This window comes from Melospiza georgiana, unplaced genomic scaffold (genome assembly GCF_028018845.1).
Source record: "Melospiza georgiana isolate bMelGeo1 unplaced genomic scaffold, bMelGeo1.pri scaffold_29, whole genome shotgun sequence".
In the NCBI taxonomy this organism is placed as follows: domain Eukaryota; kingdom Metazoa; phylum Chordata; class Aves; order Passeriformes; family Passerellidae; genus Melospiza; species Melospiza georgiana.
The window spans coordinates 9,794,373-9,813,712 of NW_026652215.1; the positions used below are offsets into that span (position 1 = coordinate 9,794,373).

General features: G+C 51.4%; 1 protein-coding gene across 1 annotated transcript; it reads right to left on the reverse strand.

Annotated features, from left to right (window-relative positions):
• Positions 1 to 11,023: 11,023 nt before the first annotated feature.
• On the reverse strand, positions 11,024 to 11,956 carry LOC131096475 (olfactory receptor 14J1-like). Its single transcript, XM_058044814.1, has one exon. The coding sequence runs from the start codon at positions 11,954 to 11,956 to the stop codon at positions 11,024 to 11,026; it is 933 nt and encodes a 310-aa protein (XP_057900797.1).
• Between the last annotated feature and the right edge of the window lie 7,384 nt (positions 11,957 to 19,340).

Genomic DNA, 19,340 nt, shown 5'->3' on the forward strand with positions numbered 1-19,340 from the left:
TTTTAGTTTTCCCAGGAAACTGTTTCATTTACCCCTTCTGTAATCAATATTGTTTCAGTTCTGTTTGTCCCTTAACTTGTTCCTGTTCCTAATAAATTGTTCTTATCCCAGACCGGGATCTTTGCCTTTTGTGCTTTCCATGGGAGTCGGGAGGGCAGTGAGGGCAGCGCGGTTTTAGCAGGAGCAGGAAATTGGGGAATCCCATTCCTGAACCCCGGCGCCTGGAAACCGAGCGTCCCAGCTGGTGCCAGCCCTGGTGGCCATGGCAAAAGCCTTGGGAGCGGGTCCCTGGCTGGGGCTGTGGGAACCTCTTCCCTCTGGTGCCCAGGGACAGCAGTGGAGGGAACGGCTGCAGCTGAGTCGGGGCAGGCTCCGGTTGGATGTCAGGAAAAGGTTTTTGCCCAGAGGTTGCTGGGGCCCTGCCCAGGCTCCCCAGGGAAGGGTCCCAGCTCCAGGGCTCTCTGAGCTGCAGCAGCGTTTGGACAGCGCTGCCAGGCCCAGGCTGGCATTGTTGGGGTGTCCTGTGCAGGGCCAGCAGTTGGACTGGAGGATCCTGATGGGTCCCTCCCAGCTCAGCCAATTCTGTGGTTCTGGGATCCCATGAGCCTGGGGATGGGGCTGCCAATGGTTGCCATGGCAACAGGCTCTGGCTGAGGGCCTGAGCTGGTGTCCATGGCAACCACCCCTGGCATGGGGTCTCCATGGAGCTGCCGAGGGACTGACCATAGCAACAGGGGGCTGGGGAGGGTTGCCATGGAAACTGAACATAGCAACAGGGGGCTGAGGATGGTTGCCACGGAAACATCCCATAGCAACAGGGGTCTGGTGATGGTTGCCATGGAAACTGCCCATAGCAACAGGGGGCTGGGGATGGTTGCCATGGAAACTGACCATAGCAACAGGAGGCTGGTGATGGTTTCCTGCTTAGGATCAGATTTGTCACAGGCCCTTGGAGGGGTTCCTTGGGGACCTTCCAAGAGTCTCCAGGGTGTTCCAGAGCTGGAATGTCACAGGCACAGACAGGGGCTCCATGGAGACCTCCCTGGGCTTTCTGGGGATGGTAAAGAGCCCTGTGGTCAGAGGCAGTCTCAGCCATTCCATGGTGACATCCCAGGGGACCTTGTGCTGCAAAGGCACCGATCTGTCACAGGCACTCACAGGGGCTCCACAGTGACATCCCAGAAGTCCCCAGGCTGCCAAAGAGCCGGGATGTCCCAGACACTCACAGGGTTCCTGTCATGGGCAGATATATTTATATAAATATATTTTCTCTATTATGGTAATGATTAGACAAAATATCCTTAATCAGAAATATTCATGCCAGGATGCAAGAGACGTAAAATATATTATACAGAGCACTAGGAAATTATTTCAAAGCAACTGTATTAAGGAAAATCTGTAATTAAGCAGAGATTTATGTCACTCCCCCAGACCAATGACCATGGGCAATTCCCTTTGGCTCAGCCTGCAGCAGTGACCTTCAGGGTGTCCCCACCGCTGGGAGGAATCCCCACACCCCTCAAGAAGGGAAATGTCAGGAGATGCTGCCATTAAAATTTGGGATGGGGCTTTTCTCGTCTGAGGTGCTGCCCTGTCAGTCAGATGTGCCCAGGCTGGGCCAGCTCAGCAGCTCTGCAGAAGCTCTCAGTGGTGTCACTTGGTTGTTCCTTTCTCTGGGGATTTTTCCAGCTCTGCCACAGCTTCAGCTTGCTCTGAGGATGTTGAACTTTGGGATGGAGGAGTCAGGCTGGTTTCAGCATTATTCACCCCCAAAGCAGTGTGACTCCCCTCCTTCATTGCTTACTGGGGGCTTTGCAAACAGGTCCTTGCTGGAGTTGTTGGAGCCCATTGCAGGCAGAGCCTCCTGCTCCAGCAGGAACTGCCTTTCCTGTGCAATCAGCAGGGCAGGTCCTGCTGCAGGAAAAGCCCCAGGCCAGCCCCAGCACAGGGAAGGGCTCGGGCACAAGGGCAGAGTGCCGTGCTGGGAGCTGTGCCAGGGAGAGCCTGAGGCACCAAAGGCACCTTGGCAGCAGCAGCTGCTTGCAGGCCATGGCCAGAAGCCTCCCTTGGCAGCCCGGCCTGGTGGCCACCAGTGCAGAGCTGCTGCCTCAGGGCTCATTCCTGGCTGGGCTCTGAAAAGCCACTTCTGCCCCAGGAGCCTGACTGGGAAGCCATTGGCCCCAGCACCTTGGGGACAAGATATTAATGACAAAACTCTTCATGGCAGCAGAGCCAAGGCAGGGGCAGAGGAAAGGGCAGAGCCAGGCCCAGGGGACAGGGCTGCCATGGTGATGGCTGTGAGGTCACTGCCCCTGCAGCAGCCTGGCTGCCCTCAGCAGACATTCTGGCCAGAAGCCTTGTGAGGGCACCCAGCACATCAGAGAACCCACAATGCAGGAATTCTGTCACTGGGGATGAGAGGGTTTCAATGGGAGAGGTTGCACAAAGCTCCTGCTCTTGGACAATTCCAGGGATGGGGAATCCACTTCTCTGGAAAAACAGCTGCAGTTTCCTGCCACTTTCTTAATTGTAAAATATTTCCTCCTTCTAACAAATGTTATTTTGTCCCCATTCAGTTTAAAGATACTGACCCATTTTCTGTCACAGTAGGATTTAGGAGAAAATAACTTCGAATGCTATTTTTACCTTTTCACAGACCTTGGAGAGGACTCAAAAATCTCCCAGAATGGGGTTTGGAGGCCTCATCACAAAACCAGCAGGGAGAGTCTGCGGCCTCTGTGGTCAGTGGTGTAGAGACTGAGGACTGAAAGGGAATAGCCTGGGAGGGATGGATGGGTGGTTTCAGAGAGGCTGGAGCTTTTCTTCATAGTAGGAATAAGACTGAAGAAGACCTAATAGCACCAAGTGCAGCTTGGGAGGTCCAGACTGAACACCAGCAGAAAGGAATTTCCCTGTCAGAGCAGGGCTGTGGTGCAGCACGTCCCCAGCAGGAGCCTGGAGCAGCCCCAGGCTTTGTGTGGGCAGGCAGAGGCAGGCAGGAGGCAAAGCTGTCAGCAAAGGAAGGGCCCAGCCAGGTGGGGCAGCCGGGGATACCGACAGCCTGCAGGGACAGAGGCGAAGGTTTGCTCAGCAGCAGAGACACCTTTCCCTTGCTTGTCCCCTGCTGTCATCACTGCCACCAGTGTTCTTCTCTACCTGGAACCTGGGGACATTTTCTCAGTCCTGTCTCTCAGATGGATCTATTTAAAGTATGAGAAACTTCAGTGTTTCACCCTCTTTTTGAGTCCCTGAGAAGGTTTTTGGAGCACACTTTGAGGGACTGAGTCTGATGCAAAGAGCACCAAAGCCCCAGAGGCTCATTAAAGTCCCTGTGCTGTGTCTGTGCTGCTGAGCTGGGCCGGGCTCCTGGCCCAGAGGCAGCTCCTGGAAAGGGCAGCGCTGCAGAGAGACAGCTCTGGCCAGGAGCAGCTCCTGTGCACAGCCCAGCAGGGCTGGGGCACTGCCAGGGCCCCTCAGGGACACCAGCAGGGCACAGACAGAGCTCACAGGGGCTCAGCACTGGAAGGGGCTGTGGGATGGCCCAGAGGGGGCTGTGTCACAGCAGCACCTCTGTGGCTGTGTCACAGAGGCTCAGAGCAGCTGGGATGTCAGCAAGGGGCTGTGTGACAGCACAGAGTGCGCTGTGTAAGGTCACAGATTGGGCTGTGACATCACAGAGTTTGTTGTGTGAGGTCACTGAGCAGCTACAGCATCATAGAGGGGACTTAGTGACATCACAGAACAGGCTGTGAGATCATGGCATGGCTGCATGATGTCATAGAGCTGGCAGTGAGGTCAAAGTATGTGCTGTGACCTTACAGAGTGTCAGTATGACATCACAGAGAGTGTTTTGTGACATCACTGAGGGGGGTTTTTACATCACAGAGCTGGCAGTGACATCATAGAGTAGGGTGTGATGCCATAGAGCAGATCCTGCCATCATAGAAGGTGGCTCTATGACATCAGGGAGTGGGCTGTGACAACACTGGGTGGCTGTGTAACATCATAGAACAGGCTGTGACATCACAGTAGAGATTGTGAAATCATAAAGTGACTTTCTTACATCACAGAGACTTCTGTGACATCACAGAGCAGCTGTATCACATCATAGCGTGGCGTCTCAGAGTTGGCTCTGGAACATCACAGGGGCAGTGTGACATCACAGGGGATGTGTGACATCACAGGGATCTGTGTGACATCACAGGGGCAGTGTGACATCACAGGGGATGTGTGACATCACAGGGGATGTGTGACATCACAGGGGCACTGTGACATCACTGGGGCTGTGTGACATCACGGGGGCAGTGTGATGTCCCTGGGGAGGTCACTCTGCCCCGGCCCTCCTCACAGCTCCCCCCAGAGCAGTCCAACCTGCACGTGCACAGCAGGGTCCCCTGTCCCCCTGGGTCCCTCCGCTCCCAGCCCCGCAGCCTCCCCCAGAGGATGTTCCACGAGATCGACCCCAGAGCCTGACATGGGGACGGGGGGCCAGGGCCCTGGGGGTGGCACAGGGGGACAGGGACCCCCCGGCAGCATCCCCGTGTCCCTCAGGGCCAGAGCCTGGGCCAGGGCTCCTTCACCCTGTTATGAACGAGGCCTTGAGATTGCTGAAAAAATCCCCAGCAAGGGAGCAGCAAAAACCAGACTGAATATTAAGGGACAGCAGCACAAAGTTCCTTGGTAAGAGTCACTCTGCTCCTGACTGGACACTTCAGGCACAACAAGGAAACAAAGCAACAACAAAACCAAACAGAATCCAAACAATCAAACCAGAAATTTACTGAGAACTGGGGCTTTCATTCCTATGGAAAAGAACCGTCCTTCTTATCTAGGTGCCCATGGTCAGAATTGGGATTTCACCTCCAGTATTCCCTATTGTGACAGAGTGGAGGAGTTTCTTGGCTCAAGACATTTCATGTGTGGGGAGTGTTGCAGTGTGTTGCAATTTCCTGTTTTAAACTTCCCAGCCCCTTCCCAGGTGTGGTAATATCTCTCTTCCCCTTCCCCCTCGCCCCCTGCGGGGCTGTCAATCAGTCTTAACATTCCAGCAAGGCCATTGTGTGGTTGGTGAGGTTCAAAAGATGCCCCTGTGCCCAGAGGTCATTGGTCTGTCTGGGTGTCATCGTTGCCTGAGACCCTGCCCCTCCCACCTGGTTGGTGGCTAACCTGTCTCTTCCCTCCCCCTCCCCCCGGAGCTTAAAAAGTCACTCAGGCCATGCGGTCGGGATTCTGTTGGAGCTGTTACCTAAGATTCAGACGTCTGTGACCATGGAATAAACTCTTGATATTAACCCTCCGGCAGAATCTGTCTCCTTTTCCTCCTCACCTTAGCCTGAAGCCTTCCTACCTGAGGCAAACTGAGTTTCCACAAGCCTGGACTTGTTTTGGCGCTCAGCTGCACTCTCCAGCCAGCCAAAAGTGTCTCTGAGGTGAAACACCACAGTTGCCGCCTTTGGCCCAGGAGCCGGGGTCAGACGAGCCCAGGCACAATCTACCTGGTAATATTGGGATCTTATTCCAATAGGGGAGGAAGGGGCAGGTCCAGCCCTCCCCTGCCCTGGAACCCCAGCCCTGCCCTGCCCTGTGACCCCAATTCCCCCAGAGCCTCTATCCCAGCCCAGCAGTGGCTGCCAGTCCCTGGCACAGCACAGGCAATGCTCCACAGCCACCTCTGCAGCCCCAGCCCAGCTCCTGAGGGACCAAATGACCCACAGTCCCACCTGGGGGAAGGGCCCAGGAAGACCAAGGGGTATTGAAGGCTGACCACAAGGCAAGCACACATCTTGACCCTACCTCCTCTTGGAATTTCCATCTGAACGCTACTGGAATCCAGGAGTTGGTACGTCTGTGTATGCTCCTCTGTATCCTTTTTGCCTCTCTCTCTTTCTGTGCTTTTCTTCTATTTTGGTCCTTTTGCAAATTTGAGTAATGTAAAATTCAAATAGCTTAGCGTTTGTGAAGTTGAATGGGCCAAGTCAGTGCTTTAAGAAGTGTTCTTTGTTGATTGAATGTCATATTAAATCTTTTGCCAAAAATTCTCTGATTTTCCAAAGTTACCAGTAAAGACTGTTTTGTTGTTTTGAGCTCCTGAGGATCTCTTGTTGGTATTTCTCCAGGAAGTCCAATTCAGAATACAGAAACAATTGTAATTCCTTTTAAATATCTCCTTGACAGAGTTTTCTACTGGATGGAAGTCAGGGCTTGTGTGTCCTGCTTGGCCCAGCCCAGGCAGGGCTTTCCCAGCCCCATTCCACACTCCATTTCCCAGCTGGAGCCACTGCTGCCTCTGAGTTGTGCTGCCCCAGCCCCAGGGATGCTCTCCTTGTCTGCCCATTCCCCCACGGTCTCTGGGCAGGGATGGCCTCAGTGGGGGCTGCTGACATCCTCAGCAACTTGGAGGCTGCTGCTGAATTTTCCTGCTGCAGAGGCTTGTTCAGCCTTCAGCTCTTCAGTGCAGGAATTCAGTGTCCCAGGGCTCATTAACATTCAGAACAGCTAAACAAGCTAAGCTTCTGGGAATAATTTGATTTAAGCGTTCAAATCAAATGTGTGGTTAATTAGTCAGATTTCAGAAGCCAATTCAATGTGAATTCCCTGAATTTAAAAAAACAGCAAGAAAATATTTTTTTAGGTCCTTTAATTTTTTTTTACTAGTAATTCATTGAAATGTGCAATCTCCAATTGACATTGAATCCAAGTACCTCCTCATGCAGTTTGACTGGGTATGAAAATCAGGACCTTTCATGGCTGACAATCAATCAGACTCTGTCCCTACCCCAACCCCACCATTTTCCCCATCCAAGGCTGGCACTCAGAGCAGCCTTGTGCAAATCTGAGCTCCCTCCAGCCCACACTGGACCTAGCCAACAGACCACAGCTGAACAGGATATAACTTAACAAAAATTACACCATTAAAATAACAATTACACAATTACAACCTCTTCCCTGAGCTATGTGCAATGTCCCAGTATGTCTAATGAGTCCACTGTTCACAACTGATTTGCATACTAAAATTAATTTTTGACTAGTGTGGTTCTGTGATAGATATAAACACAATTACGTTCTTGTATCAGGATTCTTGTCCTGGACTGAGGACAGAACAGCTCAAACAATTCCTGATTTGCAAATCTATCAGTGGTGGATGGAGAAGGGAGGTCAGGCTGCTCTTGGTGTTGAGGAAATGCTGAAAGCAGCCTGACTCATTTCATCTGCTCATGCCCTGGCTGATCTCCCCTCTTTCCCCTTCCACCCATCGGCTTTTGTCTCCCCCCAGCCCCCTGTGAAGAGCCTGGCTCTGTGTTCTCCATCCCCTCCTCGCTGGCACTGCCAGGCTGGCATGAGGAGCCCCTCAGCCTTCCCAGCTGCAGGCTGGACCAGCCCAGCTCCCTCAGCCTCTGCTCACAGCCCAAGGGCTCCAGCCCCACCTTGGAGGCCCTTCCCAGACCCTGCTCCAGCTGCCAGACATCTTTCCTGCCCTGGGGAACCCAACCCAGGTCACAGTGATCTGGATAATCCTTGTCCTTGATGTCCTGGTCAGACAGCCCTGGCCCCTTGTCCCCTGTCAGGCTCTGGGGTGGATCCTGTGGAACATCCTTTGGTGGAGGCTGTGGCTCCAGGTGGGCCGGGGGGATCCTGGGGGACAGGGACCCTGCTGGGCATGAACAGCATTGGACTTGTTGGGAGAAACTGTGAGGGGGAGCTGGGGCGGAGTGACCAACCCAGTGACCTGACACAGCCCTGCTGGGATGTCACACAGCCCTGCTGGGATGTCACACAGTCCCTCTGGGATGTCACACAGCCCCTCTGGGATGTCACAGCCCATTCTCCAGTGTCACAAAGCTGGTCTCTGATGTCACACCAGAGTCTGTGATGAAATAGTCTGCACTGTGATGTCAGACCTCTGCCCTGTGATGTCACAGCTGGATCTCTGATGTCACAAAGGCAGACTATGATGCCATGGCTGCTCGATGACCTCACCTAACCCACTCTGTGATGTCATAGCCCACTCTGTGACCTCATGTTATCAGATGATCAATTCTCTTCACCATGTGAGCACACACAATGCTGGTTCTCCACAACCCCAGCCCTATGGAAACCACACAATGCCCATTGTGTGAGAAGGGAACTGGAAGTTCAGCAGCCTCACTGTCCTGCCAGCTCAGCCAGGCCCACTGGAACATTGGGGTCCACGACCACCAGGGACCACCAGAGAGACCCCCAGGACAGAAGAGCACATGGGTAAAGGGGAGGAGAAATATGTTAATGATTTTGGGGAAATTATTATCATATGCATGTTTAGTCCAGGGCAATCAATGAATATGTGTGCAAAATACAGAATAGAAACAGAAACTTTACTGTACTCAGCATGCACGGCTTTGAGAGGAGCTGTTCCCCGTGCATCCAGCTGAATAAATAATGGTGTTTCTAAATGCTACACTAGGGTTAAGGAATTTTCTGTTTTACAGAATTTAACATTCCCACTGCCAAGGAAAGCTCTGTCTGCTGCTGTTCACAAACAGAGAAGGGCTGGTGGCAGATGTGGGGCTCAGAGGCTGCCTGGGGCACAGTGACCATGAAATAATCAAGTTTTCAATGTTCTGTGAAAGAAGGAGGGGCAGCAAGAAAACTTCTGCACTGGAATTAGGAAGGGCAGACTTTGGCCTATTTAGGATGCTGATTTGGGGAGTACCAAATCAGGTACTGATTCTTTAAAGGGAAACAGCCCTTAAAAACAAAATGGTCCAGGGAGGATGGACACACTTCATGAAAATAATCTTAAGGGGATGGAGGAGCCTCTGCCAGTGTGGCAAAACATGATCTAGTGAGGAAAATGACTGTCCTGGCTGCCCATTGAGCCTTTGTGGGAACTCAGGGGTAAAAAGAGGGTGCATCACTTTTGGAAAGAAGAACAGGCAACTCAGAAAGTGTTTAAGAATGTTGTTAAGTTATGCAAAAAGAAAAGGAAGGAGGTGAAAGCTCAACTAGAGCTTAACCTGGCCACTTCTGTGAAAAATAAGAGGAAATGCTTCTATAAATAAAATTATAGTAAAACACCAGACAAACACAACCTCTACTATTTATTGGATGCAGTAGGAAATACAGTAACTAAAGATAAAGACAAGGCTGAGCTACTTAACACCTTGTTTGTCTCAATTTTCAATATTAGGAAAGGCTGTCCTCAGGACAAGTGCTCTCCTGAGCGTCTAGATGGCCACAGGGAGCAGAACAGCCCCCCTGGAATCCAGGAGGCAGCAGTTGGTGACCTGCTGAGCCTCTCAGATTCTCACAGGTGTATGGGATTGGATGGGATCCCTCCTAGTGGGATGAGGGAGCTGTGGATGAGCTCCCCAGGCTGCTCTCCACCATTTACCATCAGTGCTGGCTCAGCAGGGAGGTCCCAGAGGACTGGAGGTGCCAGTGTGAGCCCATCCCCAAGCAGGGCTGGAAGGAGGAGCTGGGAAACTCCAGGCCTGTCAGCCTGACCTGGGTGCCTGGCAAGGTTATGGAACAGATCACCCTGAGTGCCATCACAGGGAACCCATGGGATGGCCGAGGGATGAGAGCCAGCCAGCATGGATTTAGGGGTGGCAGGTCCTGCCTGACCAACCTGGTCTCCTTTTATGACCAGATGACCTGCCTGTGGATGCAGGAAAGGCTGTGGATGTTGTGTGCCTGGACTTCAAAGCCTTTAAAGCCATGAGCCACAGAATTCCCTGGAAAAACTGCAGCCCATGGCTTGGACATGTTCACCCTTCCCAGGGTAAGGAGCTGGCTGGAGGCTGGGCCCAGAGAGTGGTGGGGATGGTGCTGCACCCAGCCGGTGTCCAGGCACTGGTGGTGTCCCCCAGGGATCTGTGCCTGGCCCAGTCCTGTTTAATATCTTCACTAATGATCTGGCTGAGGGGATCGAGTCCAGCATTCACAAACTGCAGATGGCACCAAGCTGGGTGTGAGTGTGGATCTGCTGGAGGGCAGGACAGGAAGACACAGCCTTAAGCTGCATCAGGGGAGGTTCAGGCTGGACAATAGGAAGAAGTTCTTCACAGAAAGAGTGAGTGGGCATTGGAATGGTCTGGCCAGGGGGGAAGGTGGCAGAGTCCCTGTCCCTCTCCAGTGGCACTCAGTGGCATGGTCTGGGTGACAAGGCAGTATTAGGGCATTGAGAACATTGTGACACTGTGAAGCCCCACAGAACCAAGGGGTCAACTGTCACATTTTGGGGCCCCATGGAACCAAGGACACCATTGTTGCTCTGCATGGTCTCATGGAACCAAGGAGACCAGTGTGACAGTGCAGGGCCTGGTGTAACAAGGAGGCCATTGTGACACTGAGGGGCTCCACGAAACAAAGGACGTCTTTGCAGATGACACCAAGCTGGATCTGAGTGTTGATTCTGTGGGAACATAGGAGGGCTCTGCACAGTGACCTGGATAGGCTGGATCCAGGGGATGAATCCAACAAGGTCAGGTTTAAAAAGACCAAGTGCCGGGTCCTGCACTTTGGTTACAACAACCCCTGCAGCACTACAGGCTGGGGACAGAGTGGCTGGAGAGCAGCCAGGCAGAAAGGGCCCGCAGGGACTGATGGACAGCAGGCTGGACATGAGCCATCAGTGTGACCAGGTGGCCAAGACGGCCAATGGCTCCTGGCCTGGCTCAGGAATGGTGTGGCCAGCAGTACCAGAGATGCTGTGCTAGCACTGATCTGACCCCAGCTCTGCACACAGACATTGCTGCTGCAGCTCCTGAGAAGGCAACAAAAGGGCATCACTGCAGAAAACTTTGCTGGGAGATCCTTTAGGTCCTTTAAAGCCACCAAGAGTGCTGCCCCTCATTGACACAGTCTCTGGCCACATGGAAGGTGGAGAGAAACAAAATGAGAAATTGCACAAACAATGACATTTCTTTGTGGACAATATGAAAAACTAATACAAAGGAAAAAAAAAAACAAACCACAACCAAAGCAACAAGAAGTATGAAAGACGTCTTTTAGTACAAGTGATTGGCAGAAATTGGCCAGTAGTTTAATGTTCCTGAAAGCATCCAGTGATCAGTCTCCTCACTGCAGCCTTGAGCTCCTGGTTCCTCAGGCTGTAGATGAGGGGATTCAGGGCTGGAGGCATCACAGAGTACAGAATTGACAGGGCCAGATCCAGGGATGGGGAAGACATGGAGGGGGGCTTCAGATGTGCAAATGCTGCAGTGCTGAGGAACAGGGAGACGACGGCCAGGTGAGGGAGGCAGGTGGAAAAGGCTTTGTGCCGTCCCTGCTCAGAGGGGATCCTCAGCACAGCCCTGAAGATCTGCACATAGGAGAAAACAATGAACACAAAACAGCAAAAACCAAAACAGACACTAACTGCAATGAGCCCAAATTCCCTGAGATAGGATTTGTAGCAGGAAAGCTTGAGGATCTGGGGAATTTCACAGAAGAACTGGCCCAGGACATTGCCATGGCACAGGGGCAGAGAAAATGTATTGACTGTGTGCAGCAGTGAATAGAGAAAGGCACTGGCCCAGGCAGCTGCTGCCATGTGGGCACAAGCTCTGCTGCCCAGGAGGGTCCCGTAGTGCAGGGGTTTGCAGATGGACACGTAGCGGTCATAGCACATGATGGTCAGGAGGCAAAATTCTGCTGAGATGAAGAACAGAAAGAAAAAGAGCTGAGCAGCACATCCTGTGTAGGAGATGTCCCTGGTGTCCCAGAGGGAATTGTGCATGGCTTTGGGGACAGTGCTGCAGATGAATCCCAGGTCGCTGAGGGCCAGGTTGAGCAGGAAGAAGAACATGGGTGTGTGCAGGTGGTGGCCGCAGGCTACGGCGCTGATGATGAGGCCATTGCCCAGGAGGGCAGCCAGGGAGATGCCCAGCAAGAGGCAGAACTGCAGGAGCTGCAGCTGCCGCGTGTCTGCCAGTGCCAGCAGGAGGAAGTGGCTGATGGAGCTGCTGTTGGACATTTGCTGGGGCTGAACATGGAGACCTGTTCATGGAGAAAGGGCAGTGACAAGTCAGGATGGGCTGCTTTGAGCCAAGCCTGGGCTATTCCCCGCAGACTGTTCCTGTAGCCTTGTTCCTGCTCTGGGAAAACCTTCAGCCATGTCCCTGCCTGAGCTCCAGTTGTGCTGGCTGAGTGTGCCAGGAGCAGCCAGGCCTGTGCTTGGGGGCTCTCAAGGAGATATCCCTGCCCCACTGCCCTGAGTTTGTGGCCATGTGGCAGAGGGACAAGGCTGGATGTTCAAGATTTGACAGGGGAATCGCTTCTAATGCAGACAGGCTTGGTAGCATCTGCATTCACAGTCCTATAAGACATGAATAGCAGAAGGTTTTTTTAGGAATTGTTTTCCTACCCACACATCATTTCTGGCTCTCTGAGGTCAGGAATCCCCAGCATTCCTGCTGCACTCAGAGTTTGCCACTGAGAGATGTGAGAGGCAAAGGATTCCCTGTGGCTGAGAGAAGGTGAGGGGCTGGATGGGCTTGTTCCAAACTGCCCTGGCTTTGCACCTTTGGCTGCAATCAGAGCACAGTAACACTCACTGTGTCACCCTGGGACAAACCAGACCCTGCCCAGAGCAGAGGGATCCCTGAATGTCTCACCCTCTCTCAAGGTCTCTGGGCAAGGTCTCAGCACCCCCTTGTGCCAAGGACGCTCACGGCTCCCTGGGCAAACCCAACAGCATTTCCTCAGCTCTGGCAGCTCTGTCCTTCCCCGTGGGACATTCAGGGAACTCCCAGAGGCTCTGGCACAGATTTGCACCCCAGGAGGGCAGCTCAGAGCTTGGAAGGGCACAGCAAGGAGATCCCCAGCTGTGCCCATGATGGGATCTCAGGGAGGGGCTCAGTTCATTCACCTTTCCCATGGACTGCTTTGCCCACAGCCCCACAGGTGCCAGGGAAGCTTGGACACCCCATTCCCATGGACAGCCCTGCCTGGCAGGAATGCCAAGGGCAGTGCCTGACTCAGCTGCTGCAAATGCCAGAACCTCCCTGAGAGCAGCAGGTAACAGGGTCAATATCAGGGCAGGGCAGAACCAAGAGAAGATGTTGTGGTGCTGTGCCTGAGAGGGCAGGGCAGAGACAGCCGGGCACTCAGGACAGTGTTCCCGTGCCCAGCTGTGCCTGGCACCTCCCACACACCAACAGTGCCCTCATCCTGCCCCCAGCTCTGCTCTCTTCAGCCCCCTCTCCTTCCCTGAGCATCTCCCTGGGCCTGCACATTCCCTCCTGAGAGGAGCCTTGTCCCTGCCAGCGCTCACAGAGCCCATCCCAGCCTGTGTGCCTTGGCCGGGGCCCTACCGAAACCTGCCTGTGTGCAGGGCCCTGGCTGGGGCAGGCTCTGTGTGCAGCTGGGCAAGGGCAGCTCAGGAGAGCCCTGCTGGGCCCTGCAGAGGTGATGCTGCTGCTGTCCAGGGCTGAGGAGTGGCTGAGGGCCCTTTGGGAGGCTCCCAGCAGAGAGACTGACCACCCAAAGTTACAATTCTGGAGTCTGTGTAAATGTTCAAACATTCCTTTGATGATCCTATGTGTCCCTTTCAACTCAAAATGTTCTGTGATTCTGAGATTACAATTCCTGTTCTGCTTCTCTCATCCCTCTGCTGTCTATAATCCAAAGAGAGAAAAAAAAAAAAAAAAAAAAACCCTTGCAGCAGTGTTAGAACAGTAAAGTAAAACCCAGACATTTATTGGAAGATTCCAGGCGTCCCAGTGGGAAAGGGCACACCCACCTCCTGATTTCAACAAATTATTAAGGTTGATCATTAGGATATTTAACAGGAACATCCAAAAGGAGATTCAGTTTCCCTAGTTACACACCCCTGGTCAACCCATTGGAGTAGGTCCAAAGGCTTCTTTGCCTTCACTTTTTATAATGACTGCTCATATTCTGCTCATTCTCAAAACCCAAAATGTTCCTATATGTCCAGTTCCTAGAATACTATATAGTATTTCAGGGCTATATAAAAGAATAGGACTATACAGCATTTTAGGAATATATTTAGACAGTCAGGGTTTTAAGAGAAAAGTAAGGAAACATACTAGAGTTAATTAAGGATTAAAGCTATATAAGAATATAATAGTGGTTTAATGGAATTAGGAGTTTAATAGAGTTAAGTAAGGATTAGAATATTATAACTATATAATAGTAACTTCAAGAACTATGAATATATAAAAATGTATAAAATACAAAAATCTGTTTGTCACCACCCCAACTTTCCCATCTTTCTCCAAGTAGGAAATTGAAAACACTCTCAGGAAAGCTCCTGATCTTTATAGCAATCCCAGGCTTACCTTCTTTGGGAAGTGTCCTCTGGAGCTGTGCCCAGGCAGGTCTGGAGCTGGGAGCAGCCCTGCCCCACCCAGCCCCTCTCAGAAGTAGCCCCTGCCCTGCTCAGGCTGGCTCCTTCCCCCCACAGCTTCTCTCCAGCGCTGGGAGCAGCTGCCAGGGCTGGCTGAGAGCTGTCCCTGGCAGGCAGCAGAGTCCCTGCCCCAGCACAGCGCCCTGGGCTGCAGGACCCTGCTCTGCAGGACAGCCCTGGGCACCCCTGGCTGCAGCCCCGGCTGCTCAGCCCTGCAGCAGAGCCTGGCAACAGGAGCTGCCTTGGGCTGTGCAGGGAAAGCCAGCCCTGCCCTAGGGCCACAGCCCTGCCCTGGAGCAGCTCTGAGAGTCCTCCTGAAAGGTCCTCAAAGCCGTGGGATGTGCCAGCTCCAGGAGATCCCTGCAGGAACGGCAGCTTCTCTTCCCACAGCCAGGGAATGACTGCTTCAAACCTGGGATGATTTCTGCTACAGTGAGCCCTGAGTGAGCTCTGCTCTGTGCTCCCAGCCCAGGCTGAGTTTAACCCCTCTGTGCCCCTGTGCTGTGCCCAGGGTGGCTGCAGGCAGTGCCCCAGCCCTGCTGGGCTGTGCACAGGAGCTGCTCCTGGCCAGAGCTGTCTCTCTGCAGCACTGCCCTTGCCAGGAGCTGCCTCTGTGCCAGGAGCCTCTCTGCAGGTTTTTAAAAGGACTTTAGGTTTTGCTTTTGTCTTGGAGTCTCTGAAAGGTTTGTGCAATCATGGCCTCCAATTATCTGCTGTAATTAGTCTCTGGAGAGGCTTTGTCAGTAGCAACACTCAGTGGGGCTCATTAATACTTCAGGGTACTTCAGAATTTTTAAGGTACTTGGTGTTTCCCTTTTGATACAAAGTCTGTGAGAGCTTTGTGCAATCATAGCCCAAATTTTCTGCTTTAACGAGTCCCTTGAGAGCTTTGCACTGACACCCAGTAGTGCTCATTAATACTTTGAGATACTCAAGGTTTTTAAGGTGCTTTGGATTTTCCTTTCTGCACTGAGTCTCTGAGAGGGTTTCATGCCATCCTGGCCTCCAATACTCTTGATTCCATGAGGAGCCTGTGTTGGGGATGGACCTCAGAGGGACACATTCATGCCTGAAGACACTTTGGGGTTTTTGTCTGTCTTTGACTCCTGGAAAGGTTTGTGCAATCTCTTCTCAGACCCTGAGGTTCAAGGGCTCAGCTCCAAATGCACGATGAGGCTCATGAGGATCAAGCAAGTCCTCACAAACCATGGCTCTGCCTTGATTTCCATCTTCTGTTGTGCAAATCACTAGGAATTTCTTCTTATATAGTTATGGAGAAATATTTCAAAGAGCTTCTAATAAATCCACATTCCTGTTTTAAAGGTATGTTGTTCTCTTTAGAGCAGAGGTAATCGCAGCACTCAGTGACTGATAGTGACGCAGGGGCTCTCCTCAAGTGGTCTGGCGTGATCAGAGAAGCTGTGCCTTGAGATCTGACCCTGTGTGGACCACCTTACTCCACATTCGCCAACCCCATCCTGTCTCTCCTCTGTTACTTGAGGCCAGCTTAGCTTGGAGAACTGGCTGCACTCAGGCTAAGAGGAGTTTTCTTTTTGTATTTTAGTAATCTAAAACTCCTGAGTTCTCCATTGAATACAGACACCCTCCTCACATGTGTGCCAAGCCCACGTGCCACCAAGATCACTCCAGACCTGCCCTGGGCCACCTGTGAGGGTGTGTGGAGGCCCAGGGGCCCACCATCAGAGTCTCAATCCCCTAGACATGGAGGACTGGTTCCAGATAAGAGGAGTAGGCTTTCAGGTTAGGGTGAGATGCTTTCTTCTCCCATTGATCTTTGCAGACACATGATTTATGGCATGTTATGTTACCCCATTGGCCCATTGGTGTAATTACCCTAGTTCAACTCCTATTGCCCATGTTTGTTTAGTCCTAGAATGTTCTTCTCTCTGTGTCCCTCCATTGACCCTAGTTTGCTGCATTCCTTCACCCTTGTTTCCCTATTGGCTGACCTGACCTCTGACCCCTCCTCTGCACCATTTTCCCCCATATCCATTGGACCCTGACCCTCAGCTCCACCCTCACTACCCCATATAAGGCCCTGTTCCCTCAGCCTACACCCTGTCTTTGTCCCTGGAGCCTGTTCCGCTGTGTACCCTGTTCCTGTACCAATAAACCCAGTTTGCAGGAGATCATATGAAAGCCCATGCTACCCATTATATCAGCATTCTAAGGTAGCAGTCAGCTTTGGGCTCATGAGTGCTGGACACTCCAAGGGCCTCAGTAGAGTCACAATTCTACACATGGCACCCGAACGGTGACCAGATTCATTGAGGTTCCTGTGAGCATCTTCAGCAGTGATCCTGCCAGCCAGATGTCACTGGAAGCTGTACGCCTTTGGGTCAGCCACAACACTGAAGTGAGACTAGAGTTTTATCAAATCTCACTAAAGTAGAAGTTGACCATCCCTTCAAGATCCATGGGACCAACTTCACTGACAGCCCCATAAGCTCCACTTTGACTGAAGATTGTGCCTGTGAGACTGAGTGACTGAGTGGCAGAGAGCTCCCAGGGGTTTGAGCTGTTGATTTTCTGTTCCTGTGGTTGGGAATTCCCTCTTCCATTGGGGGCAGCTATGGGAAATACTCATTCCCAAGCTGAAAAGGATGTTTTTGTAAAGTTTTGGAGACTTCTAAATTTAGAGGGTAGTTAATTTTCTGAGGGGAGTTTAAAAGGTATTGTTCATGGTTATTTGAGGAGCTTCCTGATATCTCTGTTGATTCTATCAGTTACTGTTTTGGGATTGTCTTGAAGAAAATCTTTATATTTTACAAACACAAGGGGTTTTAAAAGGTGGGAAATTTTATCCATTGTTTCATTCAATTTAATGGATCGTTTCACGAGTTCATGGTTCCAACCCTTTGTCCTGGTTTATTCAACCCGCCCCCCAGGTTCCCGAACCCACATTCCCTTAGAACAGGATGGGAGATGGAGTCCATCCTTTGGAACAGACAAGCCATCTGCTGCCTGCCATCTCCTCTCCTTTTCTGTCTTCACCTCAGGGTGATAGTGGCCATGCTGTCCTGAGATATTCCCTTGTCCACATTCCTTCATCCCCTGATCCTAATCCCCCTTTCCTATAAATCACAAGATGGCAATGCTCCTATGAGAGAGACAGCCATTTTAGATTCCCTTTGGCCTTCATCCCCATTTCCCGCCTTTGCTCCGGGTACCTCCCCTGTGACAGGTCCCACCTTGACGTTGGGTTCCGCCCCTGGAACTGGACATGGGGCCAACTGGAAGGAAGCCAGTTTTGCTACCAAAGGCCTTCAACACAGGGTGTTGCCAGTTGGCCAAATGCCCTGTGCCTCTGCCAGCAGACCTGCTTCCTCCACATCGGAAGAGAATGATAGCTTATCTGAGAGTGAGGATGAGTCCGAGGATTCTTGGCAGAGGATGCGAAGAAAAGCTGCAAAGGAGGGAGACTGGGAGGTAGTATCCAAGATTCAGGTGGCACCTGTGCAGTATAAGCAGGGGCCAAAACCTAAATGGGAATCTATTCCCCACAGGGAAATGAAGGATTTAGTAAAGGCCACAAAAGATTATTGGAGGGGTTCTCCCTATTTTAGCAATTTGCTGGATGCAACATTTACTGCCCACACGATGGTACTGTATGATTTAAAACAGTGTACGAAAATTATATTGTCCCCTGCCGAGTTTATTTTGTGGAAAGGACTTTGGATAAACAAACTTAATGAGTTACCAAAAGGTTATGTTAAGGAAGAAGGGCAACAACAACTCATAATGGACCGCATTACCAGGGAAGGGACTACACCAGACTGAAATATCAGGCTGAAATCCTCCCCCAGTCAATACCGGAAGATCTCAAAGGTGCTGCATGGTCTACCCTCCTCCAAACACCTGATGCTTCTACACCCAACAGTGACTTCACTGACATTTGCCACTGCCTGGACAAGAGCTATATCAAGATTGTAGATCGCCTTATGAAAGCACTGGAAAAACAGGTAGGTGATCAAAAGGTCCGTGATTATTTTATTAGCAAATTAGCTTTCTGTAATGCCAGTGTTGACTGAAGAAAGGTTCTGCATGCCCTCCCCCTTGACCCTGAGCCGACCATCACTCAGATGGTTGATGCTTGCGTTTGCCAAGCAGTCTCAGACCGTGACTCCAGCCTAGCAAAGGCCACAAGCCAGGGTGCAGTGGAAGCACTGGTTGCAGCAAATGTGCTTCCCCACAATACAAAATTTAATAAAGGCAGTGGAAACTGTTATAACTGTGAGAAAACTGGACATGTAGCAAAAGACTGTAAATACAAGAATAACAACCGTTCTCATTTTTCACCAAGCCCTCAGTCCCACAGCCAGTACCCAAACTGTTCCTGAAGCCAACAGCACTACCAGCCCTTGGGAAACTCCCAGCAGAGCACAAAATGACACCAAATATGAAGTTCTTCCGTTCCACCCTTCAATCGGTAATAGATGGAAGGGTGGCATACAATAGGTTACAATATAAAGATGTATTCTATTCCCATCCTCAAGAGCAGTTTAAACCAGGAGGGGCATTGTTTTATTCCTTATCTCCTGTTAATGGGCCCATCAATGTCATTCTGCATGACTCAGAGATAACTCCCTCCAGGAGCCATTTCTGTTTAATGGACCCACCCCATGACTCATAGAATGATATCAGCTCATTGTGAGATGCTCTGCCCAAGGGGAAGGAGCTATGCATCCCCATCTGGATATAATCTGGGGTTTGGGACAGAACAAGCTGCCTTTCCACGAAATTTCCCAGAAATTTCGTTTTCCACTGGATTTTCAGAGGAGGACTATACCCTTCGCCAGGATCACTGCTTCAACAGAACCACATCTGCCCCTCCATGAGGACTGCAGCCACCATTCCAACTGACTGTTACCAACACCCTGACCAAATGGGTTTTAGCTTGTATTCTGATTTTTGAGTGGTTTTCTTTTGTATTATTACATGCATATTAGTTTCTTTTATTGATTTC